Source organism: Mastacembelus armatus, chromosome 16 (genome assembly GCF_900324485.2).
Source record: "Mastacembelus armatus chromosome 16, fMasArm1.2, whole genome shotgun sequence".
NCBI classification, from domain to species: domain Eukaryota; kingdom Metazoa; phylum Chordata; class Actinopteri; order Synbranchiformes; family Mastacembelidae; genus Mastacembelus; species Mastacembelus armatus.
Window position 1 is genome coordinate 18,596,327 of NC_046648.1, and position 26,877 is coordinate 18,623,203.

A 26,877-nucleotide genomic window follows, 5' to 3' on the forward strand; every position below is an offset into this window, starting at 1 on the left:
ATTTGCATTAGTCAGTGGCTTTAAATGTCAGAATGTCAAAGTCAAAAAGTCATGATCAATCCAGCAATTTCTTTAACGTTACCTCTATTATATTTATACTGCATCTCTTTATTCTGCATACACACACACACAAATATAGATGAATTGGTGGGATTAGATGATGTCATGGCAGTTTAATTTCAGTATGCCAATCCCTGCATATGCACACACAATGCATATGCCCACCAATTTGTGCTGTCCCTCACACACACACACACACACGCACACACACACGCACACACACACACGCACACACACACACACACACACACAAACATGCACACACACATGCTTGTATTTCTATAGTTGTGAGGACACTCATAGACAAAATGCTTTCCCTAGACCCTAACCCTAACCATCACAACTGCCCCACCCTAACCCTAACCTAAACCTAATTCTAATCCTAACCCTAAAACCAGTCTTAACCCAGAAACAGGAGTCTGAAAAAAGTGAGGACCAGGAAAATGTCCTCACTTTGATAGAAATATGCTCAAAATGGTCCTCATAAAGACAGCAATACAAGCACACACACAGACACACACCATGTCATGATTGTTTTTTTGAAAATTTAGGCATAAATAATTATTGCTACCACAGAAATTATAATAATTGTTTTTTTTTTTTAAGTGCAGTATTCAATATACTGGATTATTGTTGCTCAGAGGTTTCTGAGCAACACTAACAGAAAATCTGGCTAAGGTGGCAACTTTTGCCCTTAATTAGTAACAAAAAAATGTAGCGTCTGCCTACCCAGAGGCCTGGATGAAATCTGCCTTCATTATAATATTGGTTACAATAATAATTTGCCATAAAGCCACCTTTAAAAAAAACATGTTATTGCCAAGGTCGTGCTCTAATGAGGAGCTGTAATAAGCTCTGATCTCATCACTGGGGTTAACAGTGGATTATGCAAAGAGCTTCGAACTATGCTTTTAAAACAGTTAAAGCAGTCACACTGTTAGGGCAGAGAGTAAAACCATCTTGTAAATTAACTCCGTGGTTATCTGACATTTTAATGTGGATTCACTTCAAAGACAAAGTGAGGACATTTGCAATAAGAAAAATAAGTGTAAGTATTGGTGAGTCATTGCTAATGTGTTTAAAAGACTAGCTTCAAATGTCACTGAGGTCAAATGCTTAGATACAGATAGATTAAGTTTGTCTGCAGAGACAAATGGGTTCACAGGTACACACCTCGCGTGCCATTGAAGAAGAGGGTCTGCCGGCGGGGATTCTGGATGACCACAATTGATCCATCATAGTTCTGCAGGCGGCAGGAGATCTGGGCTGTACCTCCCTCCAAGACTGTCACATTTTCTGCCTGCACTGCCTGACAACGGGCTGAGGAAGAGAAAGACGGATGTTAATATAGCGATAGAGATGGTGGTGGACAACAAACAGGCAGAAAAAGAGGGGATAAAGAGGAGAGGGACAAATAGGAGGAACAGATGTGGACAAAATGAGATGTTCAATATGCACCTCACTCGAGATAGAACCTTTCAAAAATAAGGTACTCAAAGCATCCTTCATTTACTCACTATTCATCATAGAGCCACAACAAAGGAGAACTGGAGACGGGAAAAAAAGAGAGGAGGAGACAGCAATACAGATAAAGAGATTGAGAGTGAGAGAAAAGACACTGAAGAATTCAACAAGTATAAAAGAGGGTCCTTACAAACAATGTGTTCTTATGATTACAATAAGGATGATTATAATTAACGCCATTCTTCTTTTTACATGGACAAACACATGCATGCAAACAGTCCTGTTACCTCTGGCTAGTCTAACAGAATGCGTCTACATACACGTTTGAATATATTATACCTTATTAAATCTGCCCATCTCTAATTTAGACACACATATGCACACACACCATGAATTGACCCACATAAACACAGAAATGGCCACATATGGACCAACAGACTCACACAAGGGCACACACACAGACCACAGGTTGTTGAATTAACAGTTTAAACTGCAGCTTTGTTGTATGAGTCTGTAATTGACACTGTATAAAAATACAGGTCACAATGCAAAGCACTGAGACCATGATAGCAAGCTAGAATGCATTTCACACATTCTTAGTGCCATTTCTCATGCAGGTGTAAGGTAAACCAAATGATTATACTCCATTATCTCAGTGTAATGCTTCTTATTACAGGTATTTGGAAGGTGCTGGGAACAAGCGCCACACTTAGCTCTCTGCAATTGACAATAAACATACTAGTGGATACCTTGATAAACACATGTATGCTCTTCACCAAATAAATACCTATAGATAAGGCTGCAGAGATGCACAGAAATGTTCATGCATACAAAGTGATACACACACACACACACAGAAACTTTCGCACATAATCTTTCAAACTAACTTGTTTGGCCCCTAAACCCAATAATTTTAGACAAGGGGGTTGAGAAACAGCAGGGAGTCTCTTTGATGGTGCTGACAGCTCAAGAGTCAGTAATGAGGAGGTTGATTATGCTCTGATTAGAGCACCATCCATGTTTGTGGGTCAAGCTGTTGACATGACTTGGCTGAATCACACCCCCCGCCGAGCACAATGGACACCGGGATCTGCTGCTTGAATTCAAATGATTTGCGGAGCAATTAGTCATATGGTTCTAGCCAGGAGCGGAATGTGATTGCCTTGAAGAGAGTACCAGCTTGCTGGGCTCCCCAAACTAGTATTTACCAATTTGCATCCCTATTTGCATTCCCTCTTTCCCTGGCAAAATGTTGGCCGTAGGGAGGATTTAGAGAAAGAACGACATCAATGTTGAAGCATGATGATGAAGCAGGCAATAAGGAATGCCGATAAAGATGGTGGGACTATATATATATATATATTTCACCTCTGGGTCTGGCAGTGCCTCTGAGCTCTGTAAAACACCTTCAGAAGGCAGGAAATGTTGTGAGACAAACAGATGGTGGCTGCCATAGCAGGAGTTGCTGACTTGACTGCTTTGGGCCAAAATAAATGTCTATATCTGCAGCCGAGCATGTCCTAAGTTTCTGTGAACGTTTGTGTGTGTATGTGTGTGTGTGTGTGTGTGTGTGTGCGTGTGTGTGTGAGGAGAGCACACATAGGTGGGCATATGCATTGTGGGTGCATACGCAGGGATTGGCATACTGCAATTAAAATGCCTTGACATCATCTAATCCCACCAACTTCATCCAAATTTAATTCTCCCCTCGATTTTAATCTCCTTTAATTTAATACTCAAAGCCTCCATATTCATCACATCAGGGGAAACAGAGAGACACAGTGCTGACTGAACTGAAGACAGACTGAAGAAACCAAGAGGGGATAAAGACAAAGGGGACTCTAATACACTATGGAACTGAAAAAAACTTGACAATTACCACTAATTGTAGTCATTATTGCTCCCATTCTCTGCATCAATATTGTGATTCATATCGGGGGCCATCAGGGCCTGCCACCGCCATCCCAATTATTTTTCTAATGGCTGTTATTACTCATCACCGTGGAAACCGTGCTAGGCCGCCATTGTTTTAAACACTGTTAATTGTAGTAGTGCTGCTGTGCATCCTGACAAAGTCAGTGTAGTGTCTGTGCGTGATTAGTGACCCATAAGAACAACCGGAGAAAAGGCCTTTAAATGGGACAGCAATGCCAGACAAAGAAAGTGGTCAAAAGTTTATTTCCGGGAGGAGGCTAGCAAAACGAATTAGCTGTCTGTTTTTACTCACACGTCTCCTGACAGCTGTCACCCCTTCAAAGGAAATTAGTCGTAATGGCAAAGCAGTAAAGCGCAAAGAAAAGTGACAAAAAACCCCCCAAAAAAAAACAAACTGTGTGGTTGGATGTGACTGGCATCCGCTGTTGCCTGCTGAGCGATGCCACCCAGAAACACCTGCTGGCTGCTGAGGGATGATCAGTCTGGGCAAAGAGAACACAGGGATGGAGAGATGGCGGGGGAGTGAGCGCTCTAACCAGGAAATGATAGCAGGGAGTTAGGAAGTGATGGTTTGGGTATAATAATGCAGCTGGCAGGGGCTGGACAAAATATACGAGAGATGACGCACTTTCTTCTATTCCCTCTCATAACGCAGCTGGGTATGGCACTTTAGTTTGACTGTAGGTTTTATAGGCTGCCATTCACATCAAGGCCATGAGCCTATGCTTCTGATCACCAGCACAGTGGAGAACAGAAATAGAATGAGATGGAGGGTGAAGGAATCAACCTCTGTGATAGAGGTATTAATCTGGTCCCCATTAAAATCTGTGCCCATAATAAAATACACCACAAGGGTCGAATCATATTAAGAAAGAGAATGCTGAGAGCAATCGATACCATGGTACTGTAGTGCACTGACGGCTATGATCACAGGAGAAATAAAACAGGAAGGGGAACCAAAACAATCACTTCTCTCTTTAACCAAGCGGGGGCAGTATTTCATAGCAGTGAACTGGTACTTCTCATCATTTGAAATGCCTCTACCCCCTCTGTCATGGCCCCAGAAAAAAAAGGAGCCTTTATTTATTATGGCAATAGAGGTCTGAGAAGGGCCATCATTTCAAAATACATAAACAAATAAATAAATAATAGGCGTGCAAATTCATAAGACAAGGCTGTTCAGGGGCCCGTCCTAATGGTCCCACTATGGGGTTGAGTTATAAGCCAAGGGAGGCAGAGGATGGAAGGACAGAGGGAAGGGATGAAGGGAGGTGTGGGGAGTTAAAAGAAGGGGATTTGGGAAGCAGCCAGGTGGACCGCTGGCTCACCCTTGGTCACGGTAAATTCTAGAAAGTGCCTCAGTGGTGCAGGGTTAGTGGGCTGAATTACCGCCTTGCTGCGTCTCTCTCCCTCAGTTTCACTCTCTACCTTATTTCTCTCTTGCCATGTCTCTCAGAGTGAAGAGTGGAAAACATAGAACAAGAAGACAAGCCACATAAGAGATGCGCTGTCTCTATTTGCCCCAAACAAGCCCCCATGTATCCTTGAAGCAGTGCAGTCACTGTCTCCCTATTCATTATCTCTCATTATCTTTCAGTTGGAAGTGGGCCAAGAGCTTGTGTTTTCTTTGCATGCTGGCCACGGATTTACAAGGCAATCGATGCAGGGGACTACAATGCACAACCCCTTATGTTATTACTGCTTTAATTAAAACAGTAACAGCAGCACATAGTTTCCATTCTTATGGAGTCATCCGTTGGCAACTTCTCCATCTCTTCCCATCTGGATGTAGATTCTTCCCAGTATCCCTCGAGTCTCCGAGGTGAGCCGGATTCTATGGTATGTATGCAAATGAATTTTGTAATGTTTATGTGCGTATATGTGTGTATAAACACTTGCTCTGGGTTAATTACAGAGTTTTGTGGTGTACCGACTCTATGAAGTCGCTGACTTTAAGGTTGTTCTGCATTTCTCTCTCTGCAGACCAACAACTCTCCCCCATTCCCTTTCCCCACTTTCTCTTCCTCGTCTAAAATTATCACTTCATCTCTCTCAGGGAGAGAGAACTCTGCCAATCAAATCCAGTGAAAAGAAAAAAAAAAAAACCCCATCCATCTATAAATAATACATAATCCTTTACAAATCTTGCTTTCGTCTCTCTCATTACCTTCATTCTGTTGCTTTCTCCTGTCCTCCTTTTCTTCCCTCTCCTCTGCTCTCAGCCTTTCTTCTTATTTTCTGAGTGCACCCCACCCCCCACCCCCACCCCCACTTAGACCTGTCGAATCTCACTCTCACCATTTCCCTCCTTCTCTTCTTATTTAAACCTACAGTCTCTCTGTCCTCTCTTTCACACCTTCTGCTTGATCTAGTCCTTGATGTGTCCTCCCTTCTTCAGTCCCTTCTCCCTTCTTCCTGTCTTCTTCCTCCTCATTTACTCTTGTATCGTTCATCATGAATTTTTCTCATGAGCTCCCTCCTAAAGATCCCCTCTCCTCTCCTTCTCTAGGAGGCCTCAGGAGAATTCTTGAAACTTTCTTTCTCTCTCCCCTGTTAGCTGCTCTTCACTCCTGTCCTTCCTTTTTCTTTCGTCATGTGACCCCCTGCATCCCCCAAATAGTTTCCTTCCAAGCTGCAATATGCTTTCATTCTTTTTGCAATCTCTCTCTCATTCTTTCTCTTTTGGTGACTCAGTGGGAATCTTTGCCTGCCTCTTTTCTGGTTCTATCTCCACACTCTGCTTGGCTAAATGTGATTTGTTCTGCAGCTCAAGTCTGCAGCATAATCACACCGATTTTATAGTGTGCCGGGAGGGTAGAAGAGAGGGAGCAAGGGAAAGACAGAAAGAAAGAGGAATGAATGGGACAAGAGGACACAACAAATGTGTGTGGGAGACTACCTCTTTCATCTTTTCCTCTACTTTTGCTTCTTCTAATTGCCTGTCATATGGCTCAGCCCTTTCTGTACTTTCTAGCCCCCCCCCTCTTTCTTAATCTCTCTCTCTTTTTGGCAGGAACTTCAGACCAGCTCTCCTCCAACTCGCTCTCCATCGCCCACTGGTGAGCTGTGAGTGCTGCACTGCTAATCAGCAAAATCAGCATAAAATAGTTTCTTTTCACTCCTGACCTCTCATTAGGTACATTTACTTTCATTTCTTTATATATTCCACATCCTGTTGTTAACACTCTGACTTGGCTTCCCAGTCACGCTGCCTCCATCCTCTACATTGAAATCTGTTGTCTTCTTTCTCTCACCATTTCCACCCTTCTTTTTCTGCACCTCCTCCCCTCCTCTCTGCGCTCCCGCATCTCTTTTTGACCTTCGTATCTTTATGTCTCTCCAGCCTTTCAGTGGATTTCAATCACCACATCCTTCTTTTGGCCCATCCCCTCTTCTTTCCTCTCCTGCTGCACTGCATCTCCTTTCCTGTGGTCCACCCATCCCATTACTCTTTCTGCTCTCTCATTCACCTCTTCTTACCCTTCACAAACCACCACCTTCCTCTCTTTCCCTGCTCTTCTCTTTTCTCCTGTTTTCTGACAGCCAAAGCTGGTTAGCTCTATCTACTGTGCAGCGTTTTATGACCGGGTCTGTCACAGCCCCAACAACCCTGCAACAATAGCCACCACACACCCCAGCAGCGGCTTAAAAGAAATTTACAGGGCTATTACGCGATGGCTACCACACTGGAGATTCACTACAGCCAAAAGCACTGGTCTTAACACCCTTTCAAAGTCCACCACATGGCTGCCTTCCCTTCGGTGTGTCACAGTTGTGTGCAATATTGGCGAACGTATATGTGGGAGAAAGAAAATGTAGGGGCGTGTGCATGCATTTAAAAGCAAAAGTGTGTGTGGTGCTTTTGTGAAGTGGTAAATGTGTACAAGAGAGTATGTGTGTGGACATTCAAGGCCCAACACAAAACTGCCCTACTGGCATGAATTACATAACCCTGCTGCCTGCCAAGACACAAACTCATTCTTTCACGGTCTCCTTTACTCCCCTATTGTCACCCCCACCCATCATCCCCCACAACATCCCACCAAACACAATGCCTTTCTGTTGATCTAATATGGAGGAAAAAAAAAAATGCGCTGAATGGAGATTTTGGCTGGGACAGAGTAGAAGGTACTGTGCGCAGTGGTACTACACTTGTTTACCAATGAGCAGCAGGGAAAGGCATCTCTCTGTATTAAATACATAATAATAATGAGAGGAGATATTAATAGCACCTAGAAACTACCACTGATTCCACTCCATACACTATTTATTCTCACCAACTCTGTCTCACGACTCAAATCTTGACCTGATGTAGCTCTTTTTCCTTTATGAGGCCTTTTCTCTTATTTCATCTTTGTACTTCTCCCCTCCATCTCTGTCTTTCTTGTGCACACAGTCTGCGTTGTTCTCCATCTCTGTCTCACAGCTCTCTCTCTCTCTCACATAGAGTACAAGTTTTTTTTCTGGTCAGGTCCTTTTACCCCACATCAGTCTCTCTCTTTCTCTCTCTATCAGTATATATCGGTCTCTTGCACTGCACTTTTTCTCCCATTCTGTTTCTATTCGACAACCTCTCCATTTGGCTCGCTATATATTACAGACTCTGGGGTCCAACTTTCTTTTATTAGATTCTTCAGAGGAAAGCTAAGAAAAAGGTTTCAGCTACTCTTATACAGTATCTTTCTTTCATTCTCTGTTTTCATTTTTGACTGTCCTTTTAAGTCTTTTTGTCCAGCCACTTCATCCTTCTCTGTCTGTTCTATCATTCCCCAGTCCTTTCACCTCCTGGGTACAGACTCCTGTCTTCATATTCTCTCTATTCTTAATCTTAATTACCAATTCTAACTTAATTACCAGCATTTTGAGCAATCTCTCATTTTGCGATTCCATCACAATGTATTAGTCCCTTGGTCATGTGCTGGGAACTACACATTCGGTATTACATTACCCCAATTAGCATCATATTCACAATTGTGTTCTTTTTTTATATAACAGAACCATCATATTATAGCACTGAGAGAGTTTAAATGAAAAGAACAAGGAGTTAGTAGTTACACCAAATTGCCACATCCCAATTATAATATAAAATTAGTGCGTACATGCAAACATTATGTGCTTGTTTCCCTGAGTTGTTTGGTGTGTAATGACAGCTCAGTTTAACTCTAGCATCAATTCTGCATGTCTCATTTAAGCTGTACGTTTATGTATGCACATGTGAGTGTTCATCCGTGCATGACTTACGAGTGATGCAGAGCAGGACCAGGACCAGGCTGCGCAGGGCCAGAGAGAAGGGGGCAGGAAGGAGGCGGCAAAAGAGAGCGCTATGGACAGGCCTCATTTTGTATTGAGAAGTAGTGTGTGTATGTGTGAACGTATGTGTGTGTGTGTGATGTGTGCGTTTGATCAATGGCTCCTCTGTGACCCTGCCTGCACTGCTACAGACAAACTAGTCCACACACACACACACACACATACACACACACACACACACTGATTTGTTCTCTGCAATGCTGCAGACACGTGCACACACTAAGTGCCCAGCTTTGCTTCAGTGCAGTCAGATAGAAGTTTTTGTTTGAGGACAATACCTAAAGAAAGGAATCCTGTGAGCTACACTGGACCACAACACATGCAAAGAAATAGCTTTAGCTGCAATGTTGCTGACTGAACTAGAAATGTAGGTACTGCTGTATATCACAGAGCACACAGAGACAAGCTTGGAGCAAGAAAAACTTCCACTGTTGACTTGTGCTACTTAGAAAGAACTTATGACATACATTGTCTTAAATCCAAACAGTACAAAAGCCTTCCTGCTACAAAACAGTACAGGAGCTCAGTTCCATTTAAGCAAAACAACAACAAAGCAAACACTGCCCAGCTAGCTATTTTCTACCACAGTACTCTGTACTTCCCAAGGCTGATGCCCAAAACTCCTGGATCAATAAACCAGACAAAGCAAAACCAACAGTGACCAAAGAAGACCAACAATGGCAGTTAGACAGTTAACTAAATAAGGGAGAACCTAATTAACTGATTACCAACTGTACACTTAACTGCCAAGTTTAGAGCCAAGCTTGTTCTGAACGCCAAGCGCCCTAATAATCAACCACAAAATTAACCGCAAAGACTGCTTGTCTCCAGTAGGTCAAACCACACTGCTCCAAGGAACAGAAAACATCAATAATACTATATTTTAGTCAGAGACAGGCTTGGAAACTGTCTTACAGAGCAAGTCAAAAATATCTCTACTGATGTTGACTGAATGCTGACTTTTGAAATAGAGCTACCTACATTGCCATGCCCTCAAGGACAGAGAAATCTAGGGCAACAATGTTCATTCTTCAATACATTGTATTCTAATGAGTCAAACAAGGTTTCAGCACTTCTCTAAAATCAGCAGGCAGAAGTCCATGTTCTTTTGCGCTATAACCAAACTGGCCAGGTCTCTAGAGAGCTGGAGACGCTATCTTACTGAAACTCATCTGGAGATAGCTAAGGCTAAATGAAATCCATTGAGCTTGAGTACTGTTCTATAAAGACAGAGTGGAAGTGCTTGCCCTGTGTAGAATAACCAACTTGCAAGGGACTGAGCAAACTGCAGTAAGAAACTTTAGTTTCAGATATTACACTTTCTGGTCTGCTATTTTACCCCAGAGAATTGCACATAATTCTCACGATATGTCTACCATTATTCGCTTGAATGCTAGAACCCTTTTGAAACGCTATCATGTATACACTGTAGCATAAATGGACAGTGATTTTACATGGTAATTTTAGACTCCTCAATATAATCACAGGCTATCAGACAGTATAATCATGCAGCATCGACCTGCCTAACTCTTCCTTTCCAACATGCGCCACTGGGTGCAACCAGCACCTGGGTGCACTCCAGATACACTCACACACACGTGCACACACACATACACAATAATCTGTGCACTTGCTGTACTTAAGGTCCAGACAGGGTTCTGCTGATTGTCAGGACCTAGTGCATCTTCGATATTTGGGTATGCATTGCTCTGATGTGTTCGTATGTGTAAGTAAGCGTGTGTGTGTCTCTGTACTGCTGAGACAAAGCGTGACGATCTGCACCTCACACCTCACTGAGCACTATCTGATGGAATAAAGTGCGCGTGTCATCCTTAGATTACTACAAACTGGCCTCTCTCGCACTCTCTGTGCCACCGCAAACACAATGAGGTCTAATGGTGGCAGCCCTGACACTTCTGGCAAATCCAAATGCGGCTCATCGGCAATCTTCCCCACGGCTCTGACTTCACTGGTCAACCGACTGACGCGGAGAAAATTGCTCTGTGTTGGTGTGCACCAGCAGCTCTAGGCTGGGGTCTGGCAGCAGACCGATGTAAAACAAAGTCAATTCACTTATTCAAATTGATCTCCTCAAATTGTGTTTAGTTTATCCGTTCTGCACTCTTTCTCTCCCCTCTTTTTTTAATTCTCCAGTCAGTCCATAGCAGCTTGTTAGTTCCCACAAGTTTGTCCTCCGTTTGCTTCACTTCTTTCCTGTTGATCTATGAAAATTGTTATAATCCCAATGTGGTGTCACTGTTGGTCACATCCATCTGTCTATCTGTTTTCTGTTTTCAACTTGTTTATATAACCCTGGCCTCCCTCCCCTTGCTTAGAATGTGTTTGTCAGTGTGGGATCAGTGTCTGCATATTTTGCCCACTATTTTGTGAAGGTTAGAGATGTGAATGTGTGTGTGTGTGTGTGTGTGTGGATGGAAGCAGTGACAATGGATGTCTTTCAGGTCACCAAACAGTGGCGGCGTGTGTGTCTGAATGTGCTTGACTGTCCAGTGTTGACTGAAGCAGAATGTACATTTGGATCTCTGTTTGGCCCTTTCACTACATCTACTACCCATTAATTTATCCATGCAGGCACACACAGAGGCATCATAGTACCTCTTTATGTTAAATGACTGTTTTTATGGCTATAGGGATGCACACGGCTGTCTGCTGACAAGAACTTGTGTACATTTGTGTGTGGCGTTTATAATTCAAAGCAGATGTGGATAAAGAAGAAATAAACGCAACTATGACTGTGTTATGCATTTTGCTGATGCAAACCTGGCTCAATAAATATATCTTCTGCATATTTTTATACTGATGAAACAGAAATCATTTCTAACAGCTAGTCCAACCTGTCAGTACATTTTGCATCAACACATCATGCATAATGCAATTCCTTTGTTCAAGCTCATTGCCACATGTACTATCATTACTGCTATTGGCAATAAAACTGGCAATAGAAAGCCATTGGTGGAAGCTAACTACACTATACTCTACGTCTGTGACATTCATTGTCCTGTAAAATGCAAAAGGCAACACAGTTTTGCTATTATAATAACACCTCTATTGTTCTTAATCAACTAGTCATAAACTATCAGTTCTAATCTGCCACAGGCTATTCACAAACATATTTATGCATTCAATTTGAAACATTTTGTTATTATCAAGACAAATAAAATGAAATTTATTTATCAAGTGCTTTGAACAAAATAGGGTCATCACAGAGTAGTTTATAGAGCAACAATGGACATAATTACAGCAAAAAGAAAAACATATTGCAAATCATTACACGACTGGTGAGTGTGTGTGCATTTGTGTGTCTACAAAGTCCCTATGTAGGCAACCCCCCGATGGGTGTATTTGTTTTTGTCGCAGTGTGTGTGTGGAAGGAAGGCAGGTAATGGCAAATTGTGTCCCCTAAACCCCCATCCTCTTTTTTCTCTCCCTGTCTCTCTCTCTCTCTCTCTCATCCAAATCAAATTTTTAATGGGCTTCATTGGTGCCACCATGGAATAAGTGTTGCCAAAGCACTTAAGGGGCTTAAGTCAGCAGCGTGCTGAAAATATTAAGCACTCTAACAGCCTTACAAGGATCCCTGCCCGCTTAAGTATGCCGAGGAGGTCGCGCCAGCATTTAATACCAATGGTATTAAAGAACTCCGACAAGGGAAAGGAACAGAAATATAGATATATACAGTATGCAGTGCAACTGGGAATAAATGGCGAGAAGGAGGTTGGCGGGAAGAATTGAAAGAGGGGGTGGAGGCATGAGGTGGGAGCCAAATAAGGGTCAAAGAGATGGAGGGACAAAAAAGAGTGGAGAGTAGATAGCACTGAGGTTGAGAAAGGAGTGCAACTAAAGACAAAGGAGAGAAAAAGTTGGAGAAGTAACAGAGACGAAGAGAAGGAAAAAAACAAGCAGTTTAGAGAAGGAAAGAAGCAAGGGAATCAGGCCAAGGTGTGGGAGGTAAGGGTTGATGGGATAGCTGTGAAACAGCAGCAGAGGGCTAATGCAGAGATTCTATCGGGAGGCTTATCCAAGATTAAATTTCTCTTTGTCCTTAAGGCGCTTCTTGGGTAAGCGGAAGTGTTGAATTTATTTCTTATGTCTCCCTTGAGGTTGTGCGAGCAAGTGGGTTGGTTTATGTGTGTGTGTGTGTGTGTGGTCGGGGGTACATGTAGAAGTGTCCATGTAGGCGTGACTCTTGAGGGTTTATTAGCTGGCAAAGTGTGAAAGAGCACTGAAAGGTAAAGATAAATCAAAAGAACATCTCCCCAAGGATGTTACAGCATAAGTGAACATCAAAGCATTAGTGTGATTACATTATTATAGGTGTGGGAAATCATACAAATAGATATTCACAAATATAGATTCTTTATATTCTGAATGCAACTCAAATACCATTTCTGTTTTTTGTGTTTTTTTTTAATTTGTATAGAATTGTCACAAAGTCCCAGATGACTAGAAAGCTGAATCACTCACAGGGACGTATTATCTGAACTGCCCTGATTGAATAATCTCCACTGGGATTCTCTCCCATGTAAACAAAACACACACCGCTATTTTCAACTGTAGTTAAAGATACTACAAATCCAATGGCCTTTATTTCTTATATGCTATCAGAAAACATCTGAAATACCAAGTAATAATTCATTTTTATTGTAAACTATTTGGCCATGGTCTGAGGACATTCACATCAGGGTTGGCATGCTCAGCCCCTCCCTGGCCCTCCATCCCCCCTCTCCTCTAGTTTTTCTGATTTCTTGTTTGTCTGGCTGACTTGGTGTTAATAGCTAGCCTAGAGCCATGCACTAGCTAATCCAACTGGGTTTGAGTTCTCTGAACTCTCTAATTAAAAAAGTCACAGCTCCTCGATCTATGGACACTATCAGTGACTGCAGTTTCGGGAGGAACAGCTCTGGCTGCCACCTGCTCACCTCTTGCTTCTGGGTAAAGGGATCAATATTACGCAATCATTTGAGTACATTTCTAGTGACTTGTCTTGTCTTTCTTCACAAAATTTAGGATTACAAAGTTTTGATTTTCTTTATTTTTCACAGTCTGTTGATGGTGGAGCTTGGCAAATAAATAAAAATCAATATGGTTCAAACCATGATAGGGTAACAAGAATACAAAGCAGACATTAGGATTTGAATCACTGGCTGTGTGAAATTACAAGCTTTGGTTGTGAACACACATACAAGGAATGTGTTTTTGCTTACACTCCTACTTTGTCTCACTGTTGTTTTTGTATCTACAGTAAAGTCAGAGATTAAACTTACTGGCAGACACCAGACTTGGCATTGTCTTCACTGGTTTTACAGAGTGGAAGGAAAGACATAAAGCTGCTGTGGTATCCATTGTAGGCATCCTATTATACAGTAAGTCTCAGCCCATTATTCATTTACCATGCATCAACTGTATATTAAAGGAGACAATTTTAACTTATTCTTTTGTGAGACTGGCAAAGAACTGAGTATGCATTACATTACAAAACACTCTCGAGGGACAGACTGCAAGAACTTAAGATGGAGAAAATTATTGATGGCTGGTGCTAGAGTAAGGAAGCTAGCAGAAGTTACCTACTTCAGTGTTGAACTCAATCTAACTGAGCAGTTATTTAAAGTTGTGTCATATTTAGAGCCATCAATTAGCAGTAATGGAATATAGTATTCAGTCATATGTTGTAATTAGTGTGTACTCACTGGAAAATACCAACTCTTGCATTTTCTTAATCTCAGAATGAGCCATTTAAATCTAACTAGGGAGTGGGTCTCCTTTCACAGGGGCAGCAATGTTGCACTGCCATGTTTCTACAGTAACCCAGAATGGACAAACCAAACATACACAGGTCTAGACAGAGAATCTAATTTTGTTTCGAAGGTGACAGCCACCCATCTGGAATTGGGTGAGATGGGTGAGATGGAATTGTTAGGAGTGCTCAGAAGCTTGTATTCTGCAATCTCTCCACTAGATGGCACTACATTTTTCACATTTTACACATTGCACCTTTAACAAATGGAGGACTGACAAACCTTCTCTTATGCATGTGCTTTCATTCTGAGGATTATGTGATTACTTGTTTCCGTCTTGGATCATAAATGAATGTGAGCCAGATTCGCATTTTTTCTACACAATGAATTCTGGGGAATATTCCTCCTCAATGCCAGAACCGATAAAAATATAAAAGCTGGAAATTGCTCAGGACAAAAACAGTAAAGAGACATTCTAACAACATTGTCACACATAGAAATGGCAATACATACGAAATACACAACCTGGCACGGTTAGCATACAAGAGTAGCAATAGACTTGGTTAAACAGAGAAACATATTTCCACTGAAAACATTAAAAACCAAAGAAGTCAATAAAAATCTAAAGCTGAAATGGGATTCAGTGACTGTCAGAACTTCCCTATCCTTAACCAAGCTTTAGTTCCCTAAATCAACATAACAACCCTGGTCTCCAGTGCCAACATCCTGTGCTTTGTATGCCAGACTATTCATGCTCACCTCCTCCCTGTAACTTCAGTGCTAGATAAGAAAGTCAAACTTCTTCAACTGGAAAAATAAATGTAATCCCAGCAGCAATTACTTTTCCTACAAAATGTAATTGGCAAAGCAAATTGCTGTATATATACATTTTGTAGAAGACAGGGTTGCATTGCAAATGATTGAGGAGTTGAGTCTTGGGACATGCCAAAAATTGTATCGTGTCAACGCCGCTGTCTGGTGGTATAATGACATTGTCAGAATAGTACCTTCAGTTTAAAACTAGAGTACCCAGAGAGAACCCATACAGACACAGGGACAACATGCAAACTCCACATAAAAAGGCCTGTGGTTCAAATGGGATTCAAACATGGAAGCATCTTGCTGTGAGGTAAGCATCGCACTGGTATGTTGTACACAAGATAACAGCTTTGATATAACACTAGCAGTGTAGACAGATATTGCAAGATTCATAGCAGATGTGGGTTTTCTCATTAGTTGACATAAAGAGAACTGCAAGATACAAGGTGTTATATACAAGAGTCTACTGGGCCAACAAGGCTAGAAGCCTTTTAACACAGACTTGACGCTTAAATAGGCCCCTGGCCCTTACTCTTTTTCTACATGCATTAATAAAGAAATACACAGTTCAAGTATGAGATGACTTTACAGGAATATTTTATGCATAACCATGAAAGCCACCTCCTCCCTATTGGGATGCAATAGACACTAAGCTCAGTCATCCCTTATTCAGTAAGATAAATGCAAACAGTGTTACCTGCCAAGTAGAGAACAAACTGTCGGAGCTTCCTAACAATTGTCTCTGTGTGCACTGTGAACCACATGCTACACAGCTACCTGCTGGGAGTAACGCTCATTATCCGTGTGGCATCATACCTCCCAGTGACAGGCTACGACTCCCTGCTCACTGTTTTCTCTGCTGCAGTGCATGTGTCACTCTCTTCTACTCATGCTCCTGGCTCGTGTGCTAACATTTGCATATTAGGGAACTCTCCTTTGTTCCCTGATATATGTGTGACAGGTTGCCACTGTGTATGCGTGCATGCACCAGTTCAAAAGCTGGGTCTTTCCTTTCCAGGTATATGGGTGTGATGTGATACTGATGTGAAAATCAACCTGTCAAGGCTGCAACTTATTATGTTTCATTTGTGCTCTGTATATTCCGGTGTGCATGTTGAGCTGGAAGTGGGGTCTAGAACAGGTTAGCTATGCTCTGTCGCGCCACTGCGTGGGTGATTAGAATTAAGCAGCCATGTGCCAACTCGCCGGGGGGTGCACCGCCAATCGCCTTGCCCCCATTCCACCAATTCACAAACGTCTAACAAAGGGATAATTTCTCCCTTGCATGATATAATCTTTCCTTTCGCCCAGTGCCTCAATAGAACCCTTTATGGCTTTTTTATCACATCTCCCTCCCTCCATCTCTTTCTGTCTTTTCACTCTGTCTGTTGCTTTCCTGACACCTCCCGGCTTGTCTGTCTGTTTGCCCTCCGTGCCTCTGTAGCTTTTTTCCAATCCTTTTCTTGCTCTTCTCTCACTCTGACCTTACTGAGGGTCTTTGCACTGAAGTCACTGTTGTTACTCTTTCCCCCGTTCTCTTTTTCTTTTCCTCTCTCTCTCTCTCTCTCTCTCTCTGGAGGAAAATCACACACTCATCAGTTTGCCGGCTCTGTTCCTGACGAGCAGGCTCACAAGGAGAATATTAACGAAGCTCCTCAGCCAATTAACACCTAAAGCACATAACAACCTTTTATGCCAGACACACTCACATGCATAGGCGTGCACACTCACACACATTTGCGCTGTGCATGCACAAACACACAGCTGCACATAAACACATGCAGAAAAATCCACCCATTGGTTGCCATACACAATTGAGCCTAAACACACCTATTCATATTAGCAAAGAGGCTCACAGAAACAGAAAAACACACACACACAGTCCTTAAAGCAAAGATATGCTATCACACACACACGCATATACACACACACACACACACACAAACACTGATAGATTGTGAGTGTGGGTGTAGAAGGAGGGGTATATTTATAGGAGCAAGGGGATGTAATGCAGAGAAAAAGTAAATGCAAACAAAGTGATGAGTAGCAGCAGGGAGAGAGGGAGAAGGAGGAAGAGGAGAGGTGAGGAAGTAAAGATTGTGAGAGTGAGGTGAAAGACAGATTTATGGAGTGTGAAGAGGAGCATAAAGAAAAGGGGAAAATTGGTGATTGAAGGTTAACGTGGCTTGGCTGCTCCTGACATGGTTCATGTTAATTTGAAGAGTGTAATAGTCGGTCGGTGTATGAAGACACACGCATACTGGACTTTAGCACATACGCATACTTGTCTTCGACAGGACAACACAATGCATAAAACATGGTGCTAGAAAGGGCATTAGCAGTGAACCTTTACAAACACACACACATTTCTGGACATGCGGGGCAGTATCCTTGCATGCATAAAACATGGTGAGAGAGAGCAGGGGGCGTGAGGGAGATAGGGAGAACAAGTGTGAACGGACAAAAAGCGTATGGTAATGACCCGGATAACGAAAGACGGCCGCAAGGGGTGGAGAGTTAGAGAGATTGTGAGAGAGGGGTGGGTGTGAATGTGATAAAGTAATGGTGAGAAGGGAGAGAGAGAAACTTTCCTCATGGCCTGCTGCTTTTGGATTGAACAGCGTGCAAATGAAAAATGGAGATGAAATAATTAGACAGGCTGACTAGAAGCGCTCATCTAAATATGTAAATGCACTTAATTTTACTTTGATTTGCTCCACTGCTTCCCTATCACTCTCCCATTTCTATCTCCCCTGCTTTATTCCTCCCATTCTTTCCCTCTCATCTGTTCCCGTTCCACTCTCTCTTCATGTTTTTCATCTCATTTCTCCCCCTCTCTCTTTCTGTCACAGGCTTCCCCTCCCTGTCTGTTCGTTCTCCTCCGTTTTAACAGTCCAATTTTAATGCAATACTCATATGCCATATGTACAATAAAAGAGTTACTGATCCCTAAAAGTGTTGATACCTCCTGTGAAGTGATCCATTTTTAGGGTGACTAAAATTCAGCTTCAACTAATATAAGGCTTTAGTCTGAGTTAGACAAACCAAGTGGTCATCCTCCAAAGCTACTGACTTCTTTTCATTTCATGTGGACACTGCGGACACTGCAGAGACACGCATCCTGACATGTAAAGTATATTTATAGCCAGACAATAAACCTACTAATATTTGGATGAGTTTCCTGTCTCAGACTGCTTACGCATCTGATTTTCTAAATTCCTACAGTTTTTGCAATTTTTTCTTTACTTTGTTTACTCTTTCTTTGAAACACTTGGCTGTTTGTGTGGTCCATGTTGACTGGTCCCATACAGGCATTAGCAGCAAACTAGCCACACTGTGTAGAAGAATTGCAACTCCTTTTCCTAAAATATTCCTTCAGTTGTTTTTCTTTTTTTCTCTAACCTCCATACATAAATGAAGTACATTCATAAAGTGCACATTTTTTGCTCTTTGAAGTTACATGCGCATATCATTTCTTCTGTGCAACCACAAGTAGAGCTGTGGTTAATCATGCTCTCATACAATCGAGCTGCTGTAGAAATTCACCTCAAATTCTGTCTGAACATATGTATTACCGCAGCAGACAGTATTGCTTCACGTACAGAATTTAGAGAAGGGATGATTACAGTGATTGGTTAACTGCTTTCAATGTACATACAGTATGTGAGTGCTGTGTCAGCTCTTATAGAATGCAAATCTGTCTTTGTGTTTGCATACCTGGGTTTTTCCATATGTATTACTGGAGATAACTTAACACCTGCGCTGTAATTCCAATAAATAATTAGCGCTATAATGCAAGTAAGACAAGGCACAATGCATTTTATGTATCTTTTAGATATCTTGTTTTGAACTCTTCCACTGGAGTTGCCCATTTATTTCATATCTTTACTGTTATTTTAAAGTGGAATAATGATAGAAACAATTCACAGATCCTGTTCTAATTAAATACGTTGTGCATAAATTGAAAACATGACTGGTTTCTGTGCTGTGCAAAGAAAACTGACTGCTAAGCAGTGTGAAATTAAAATTGCCCATCCTCTCAGATTTTCCAGGAATTTTAATAATTGCTTTTTTAAGTGTATGTTGACGGAACATATTATTAAATTAGACTGTGCGTTTTTTATTGTCATTTGTATTTGCAGATGTTTCCCTTGAAATAGAAACCTCTAGTCTAATGAGGCGACAGTACCTGGAAGCATAAATAAAAAATGTGAGTGAATTTGTGTGTGGTTTTTGTCTGTGTGTGGGTGTGTCTGTGTGGATTATAGATTATAAGAGTCACAGTGGAAAAAGGCAGCTGTCCCTCCTAATGACAATCTGTCACAGCTCTTCCCTAACTGCTCCTCCTCTTTCATCAGTCTGTCTTCTCTTTCTCCAAGTCTGTCTTCCAGTCTTTAGTTTGACTTGTACCAAACATCTTTCACTGGGACACTCACTTCATGTTCCTACAAGGTGACTCTGACAGCAGTCCTCCTGATTTTGCTTCCCTGAGTTTCCTTTCTTCCCTGCTTTTCCCCCCTCTGCCTACAATTGTCTCTTTTTTTCTTTTTCAATGTCTTGTTTTTGGACTCTCTCTTTGACTCTTATTTTTTCATTTTTAAAAAACAATGTTTACTGAGCTTTTAATATTCAGATCACCAAATTAGCATTTTTATAGTCCAAGCACCTTGCGCTATGATATATATACAGTAAACATGATTTATGCATAATAATATCCAACCAATTTGTGGCTAATTCCTTCATAAAGGGCAACAGACTGCAGGGTATTTTGTGGTTGTTGTAGTATTATAAATGTTTTAGCTTATTTTCTATTGTGCTCTACAAATAAAGTTGTACTTCAGCAGCTATCATATCAGACAAATGATGATCAGTGCGGTCAAATGACTATCTTACTAACAATGACACATGATGAGGGTACTAATTGTTGGCCTAGAGGCAATGGTCAATAACCACAATGAAGTTTGGGACTATAATGTCTCTTATTTTCACCATTTCCCCTGCTTTAAATACAGGAACATGTGTTTAAGGGTTTGATTTGATGTGAAATGATTCCTTTCAGCCCTTTGTTTAGGCTTCATTTTTTATTCTCAAGTTTTTTACTCTGAGGAGAAAAGAAGGATGGCATTGTTTTCTTTTTCTCACATCAGATAGCTGAAGGTATCAAATGCAGCATATTTCTCCATCTGTCCACCCTGACTAACACTGCACACTCTCCCACATACAGTACTGTATTAAACAGCCAGCTGGCATGTTAAAGGTTTCTATCACTGCCTCCACACGAGTGACCCTGACACAGCATCATTTTAAAATGTGTTCATGTTTTTAATAGTGTGCCCTTTCCTCCCCTTCTCCCATCCTCTGCAACACTTCAGGCTCTGTTTATTCATTAATAACATCCCTCCACTGTTTTTACTTCTATAATAAGATCTAGTGCTCTCCTGCATACAACCACGCACTCTAATCAGTGACTACTGTATGGGATTAACTTAACCTCACATTTCTACAACATATTAAATTGGCATTATGCATATATGATAGTTTAATCAGGCATGGATCTGCTTTATGTACATATATGCATTGGTAGATCTTAACAGGCTTCTGTCTTCAATCTGTTAATTGTTTCCAAACTGGACTTGATTGATTATTATGAGTTCCGGTTAAAAGAGAAAATAAATTGAAAAAGCTGTCTGCTGTTTTGGTTCACCCTACCCTTTATACAGACTGTCAATCACACACAGCACTCAGTGGATCAGCCAGGACCAAGTGGAGCAAAAGCTGGTCCAACCTTCATCCCTCTTGTGCCAAGTGAAAGAAAAAAAAAATTATCAATTCATCTAAGAGATTTTTTCCCTCATTTATTTTGCACTGGGCTACCGGGCGCTGTTTGGATTTAACAGGCAAATACTTGTTCAAACCACGTTAACAGGCAGAAAGCACACCGCTCCTCTCAGAACACACCAACACGCACACACATGCACATTCCTCTGTTTACTCCTGGACAACTTAGAGAGGATGGAGAGTCTGCCAAGCCAGAGCAGAGGGATCCATCAAATGAGCTGCAGTAGCTCACAGCAATTAACCAGCCTAAATTTTATATACCTCTCGTCTCTTAAAAATTCCAGATTTCACATTTGATTCTGCATGATCAACCACACCACTGGTTAACAAGCTTGAGGAAGCTTGGGGGATTTGAGACCATTTAGAGACTAACCACAAGAAGAAGAATTAGACCCCAGCTACCCTGATTAACACTTGTAACACTGCCGCTATCAAACAGTATTTTATCGGTGAGGCCCCAGTACACCTGTTGATAATTATAATGAAAAGAATAACACCCCCAGCAGGGGACCAAATTAAGCTGCAGTACTCACAAACAGGCCTAATAAGGCACTATGAGGGGTCTTCACATCCGGCTTGTGTATATGTGTGAGACAGACAGGGAAAGATGGAGGGGCTCCAGTTTTATTACATGACCTCAGGAAAGCCCTCAGTTTCTGTAAGTTTTCTTTATGTATTCATCCCTCCCATCACCCAACACACTGACACACACACACATACTGTAGACACACACGGTGTTTTATGATTGCTTTGGCTCTGACAATGGCCCTCCTTTAATTTCCTTTTAGTCTTAACTGAGAGCTTCAGCCCATGGTTTGGTAATGATAGTTATTACACTGCTCTGCCTGCAGGAGGCCGACACACATCACACTGACATACACATACACACAATTACACGCCATTTAATTGATACATGTGCAATTGTGCAGTTCAATCATGGAGTTATTTTGGAAGGAACCAACACAGTACACAATTCAAATGCACTGATGCATGCTAACACACAAAAACACACACAACCCTCCCAGCATCACACACACATGGTTATGTATAATTGTAGCTGATACTCCACACCCAGCTCCTCATACTACCATCCATCGCCTAGCAACTACCTATCAGGAAACACGCTCACCTCTGGACCTGAGTTGACTGCCCCTGCAAGGCAGCCAATCAGGTGAGGTTCACCCCTGGGACAAACTACTGTGATCAGGAGGAGGGGGGAGGGGAATAGTGGAGGATTCGGTGTCACAAGCACAAACCTCTCTCTTTTTTTTTTTTAAAACTGTTAACTCTGTTTTATGTTCTTTTGACATCGATATTGATGTCAAAGCACTTGAACCTCATTCTTATCAGCTCTACTCCTCCCCTTCGCCCTCTCTTTGTGTGTAGGAGGCACACTATGACTTTAAAACCTAAACCTGGTGTGTAAATATACCACATCAGATAAACTGCAGTTTTCTATCAGTATGCTTATAGGCAGATCTCGATTAGAGAAAGATGAAGTACCACACACTCCAAATATATATTACTATTACAGACACTTTCTACTGTGTCTCTAGTTACATTTAAACAAAATAGTTGTTTTGTATATAATGAAAGAAACTTTAACACTTTCTCTTTTTTTGAAAACATTTTCCAGACGTCTAGCTTGAAATTTATTGGTGTCCTGGCTAACAAAGATGCCTCCAATAACAAGACATGGTTTTGACAATATTTCATACTGTAACATTGTTCATAATGCAACATGTTTTGAGAGGGATTATGTCCCACCAGAGAATTTCATTTCTTCTTGTAGCTGTCAGGTGATTGACAGTAAGAGGAGCACAATGTAATGCAGTGATATGAAAAACACTCAACCTGGGGACTCTGGCACAATGAGATAATGATAAAACAGAAACTCTAACAAGACTAAATCAAGGATTCATTTTTTACTGTGATGGATTTTCTGTCTTAGGCAATTTTCAAGTCTGTGCAAGCTGTTTTTCAAGCTGAATAAAATGGCAGTAAAAATAGCTTTTTCTAATAGTGGAAAAATGAACAATTTTGTCTCCAGCTCTGTTAAAGCACCACTGGGAAAAATATAAAGAAGAGAGGTACAAACTTAAACAAACAACAATATTATAAAGTAACAATAAACTAAGAGATTCCTGGAGCTTCCTTATGTGACACTGACTTTCAGACCACTAATCTCACAAGAACTCACTTGATCCACTGCAACCTCAATCAAAATAACAATAAAGGCAGAGGATCAGACAGCATGCTCTGCCTCACCTCGCGCAATAAACAGTTTTCATTGGTTACTGTCTCAACTGCTGTGTTAGACTGAATTTATGATCCTCAAGCAGTACAGGATTTGGTCAGGATCTGTACTGATGTTGGGTTATAATTATCAGTGATGTCTGACATTACTGGGATAACTCTGATTAATCCGCAAGTTCACGGGGTCAGCTGAAATTAAACCTAAACCCTCTCAGTCTTCCAGATAAATGTAGGCCGACCACCGATGCCGATCAAGCCTTTGATCCAATTGTGTGGGTGGGCAAATCTGCTGTAAATCAGCCTGATAATCCTCTGTCATACCACCAGCCTTACTTTCTGTCTTATACCTATTTTGAGGCACTCTTTAATTCCCTGCTGCACATGTCTTACCTTAAAGAGTAATTTTCGATGCCCAAGGTTTTGGACATAAAGTCCTATTCATTTTATGTTTCTGCTTAGACAACACTAAGTGACAGACAGTGGGAGCACCTCCATTGATTAAAAGGCATTGAAATATCATGGCTGTGCAAAACATGAGCAACTGCCTAATAGAATATCTGCTTACTTGATAAAAAAGGGGAAAGCCATTGTAGATAAACAAACATGTCAGGTGAGACAATAATGTCATTCACAAGTGGAAGCTAAATCCTACATGTTATACAATTAGAACTTTATATTGACCAGTTTAAATCAAAAATATTTCGGACTGTGATTTTGAGGAGTTTGGCAGATATTTTCTTCCCAGTTACAATAACAATGTTCTGAATTTGCTACAGTTCTGATTCATGACCCCAATCAGCTTCTTATGCAGCACTTAATCTACACTGAGGAAAATTTTCAAATCTGCAGCTGAATTTATAGTGGTACAAATATTTCTGGAACTTGCAGCTCTTCACACTTCAGTGCTTAGAGCTCCATTTCCACTGTGGCCCCTCATGCTAATAAAAATGTATGTGCCCAGCTTTGGCTACAAGCATCTGTCAAGCGCTATGTTATGTTACCATGTCATCATTTCAGGCAGCAGGAACCCCTGAAAACCTCCTGCTGTTTGTCTCACTCCACCCCTCCCTCTGCCCTCCTCTATCACTGTGTCTCCATCCGGCTGTCCCTGTGCCTCAGCTGCGATCCTTCCATCATTTCTATCTCTCTCTGGTGTGCTGTGCTTTTTCGCCTCATCGCTTCATCAGGCCCCCTTCTTCCCTAGTCCCTTCATTCTCTCTCACCCTCTGTTCCCAACATCCTGTTTCCCCCTACCTCCATTGTATTAACTCTCCTTGACTGCATCCTCTTTGCCCACTGCCACTCCCTCCTTCACTCCCTTCTCATCCTTCATATCATCATGCATCAACCAAGCTCTTATCTGTCTGTCACATTCTGCGTCTTGCTGGGTATTCATAATCTGCTATGCTATCACTCCTTCTGTCTTTCTTTCTTGGTGTCCTGCATTTCATCTCCTCTGCATGACACAGTTATCTAACTTTCATTGCTCTCTGTCTCATGTGTGTTGATGTTGATGAGTGTGCATTTGCCCCTGCAGGTATAGTACCAGTGTCCACATCTAACATGTGTCTATACTCTGATCGCTAAAGTCAATAAGGTTGAAATTTTTTTTTTATAAATATAAACGAGAAAATATCAAGAATGCAAAACTCTCTGAAAGCGGATTGTAAAAGCAGCATTTGCATTTGCCACAGGAGGATGTTAGCTTTATATAAACTATGGTGAATAGTTTTCTCTGGCAGCAGGAAACAGAACAACTTTCTGGTGCGTGGGAGCATAAAATTCATATGAAAATCAGTTTGAACAGATCTGGTGTGTTCCTTTCAACAAAAATCTGGGTATTTTTTGGATGAAAATCATTAAGAACTGAAACCAATGAGCCTCATATGTCTTTATGTGTGTGTGTGTGTGTTTGTGTGTGTGTGTGTGTGTGTCCTGCAGCTACTGCGGTGAACACAGAAGCAGAGTTCAAAGAGAGGACAGAAGAGGGGAAGAACCAAATAGATTGCATGTTTGTGCACACACGAACATATACACAAACACACACACACATGCTCACACGCTCACAAAGGAAGAGAAGAATAGCAATTCAAAGTGATGGCTCCTGTAGAATATTGGTGCACAGGGACACACACACATACAAATTGCAGCCACACGAAGACAAAATGTGAAGTTGGGGTCGATAGCACCCAACAATATATTTGAGCAAAGGGACAAGCACTCACACAGGAAGCAGACAAATGCATATTAAAATTGCTAACATCCCTGTGTGGAGGCATAGCATTGTCATACCTCTTACACACACACACACACATATATGCACTTTAAGGCCACTGGTAATAACAACTACCAGCAGCAACAAGACAAGCAAGCATGACTCCAAACAAATCCTAGAGGCCCCCCTGTTGCTCACACAGGGGTGAAAGAAGAATACAGGAACAGATTAAGGCCCAGTTGCAATTTACCCTTCGGCCCTAGCCTCTGTTTTGCATGCTCACATATACTGGGGAACCCCAATTCTCTAATGGCAAGGTAAAATGGCGAAGATTTTCAGAAGCTAACTTAAAACCGAGCAGAAAACTACAACAATTTGCAGTCAATACCACGTAACTTTCTTTCTTTCAACAATTTCAAAAATAATGCCTAGAGCCCACTCACCAAACCCCATCACCGCAGCTGAAGACAGCACAATGACATTCACAATTTCTGACAACTTGTTGTGCCAGTTAACATGACAATTGTTAACTCATAGTGCATAGGTTCTCCCATTTCATAAGGGAGTACTTCAACCACTAACTCTTGTAACTCTCTGTTTTGAGGACCAACCCAAAAATGAGGCAGCAGTCAAAAAGAAGGACGGGGAAAAAAAATAAGAAATGGGACTGAGCCAAAGAAAAAGGAGTATGCGAATAGGAGTTGAAAAACGAGAGAGACATATGAATAGAGAGATTGCTGTGCTGAGAACACGAGACTGAGAGGAGAGGTAATTTGTGATGACAGAATGAGAAAGGGAAAACAAAGAGGTAGCAAGAACCAGAGAGCGGTAGGAAGCAGGAGAGATATGCGACGTGATAGATAAAACACAGCAACAAGGAAAGATGAAAGGCGTCAGAGAGTGATGGAGGGAATCTTCATCAGAGAGGAGGAAGAGGTAGAAAGTATTTATCTAAGCCCAGAGTGGAGGAGAAAAAAAAACAAGAGTCAGCAGGAGCAAATACAAGAAACAAAGCAAAAAGCAAAGTGAGGGATGAACATGAGCAATGAAAAAGGCTGAAGAGGAGCTGCCTTTTGAAAGCTATTTGGTCCTGAGCCTACATTAATTCAGCCTGCATTTAGCTCTCGCTGTGAAGTGCTTTGGTAACAATGGATTCATCAAGCAGCCTGAACAATTTGAATTTAACTCCAGGAAGGGAGTCTGAGTGGTGGCAAAGATACAGTT

General features: G+C 41.6%; 1 protein-coding gene across 4 annotated transcripts in view; it reads right to left on the reverse strand.

The window, feature by feature from the left end:
• cadm4 (cell adhesion molecule 4) overlaps nt 1-26,877 on the reverse strand; it is a 133,939-nt gene that overhangs the window by 26,428 nt on the left and 80,634 nt on the right. For 3 of the 4 annotated variants that reach the window (XM_026316982.1, XM_026316979.1, XM_026316981.1), the window contains exons 1-2: nt 8,701-11,033; nt 1,234-1,380 (exon numbers count right to left, since the gene is read on the reverse strand). In XM_026316982.1, coding sequence (XP_026172767.1) covers nt 1,234-1,380; nt 8,701-8,797 — 244 coding nt within the window. In that variant the 5' untranslated portion in view covers nt 8,798-11,033. Of the gene's footprint in view, nt 1-1,233; nt 1,381-8,700; nt 11,034-26,877 lie in introns of those variants that run through there. The other variant, XM_026316980.2, reaches the window with a different exon arrangement.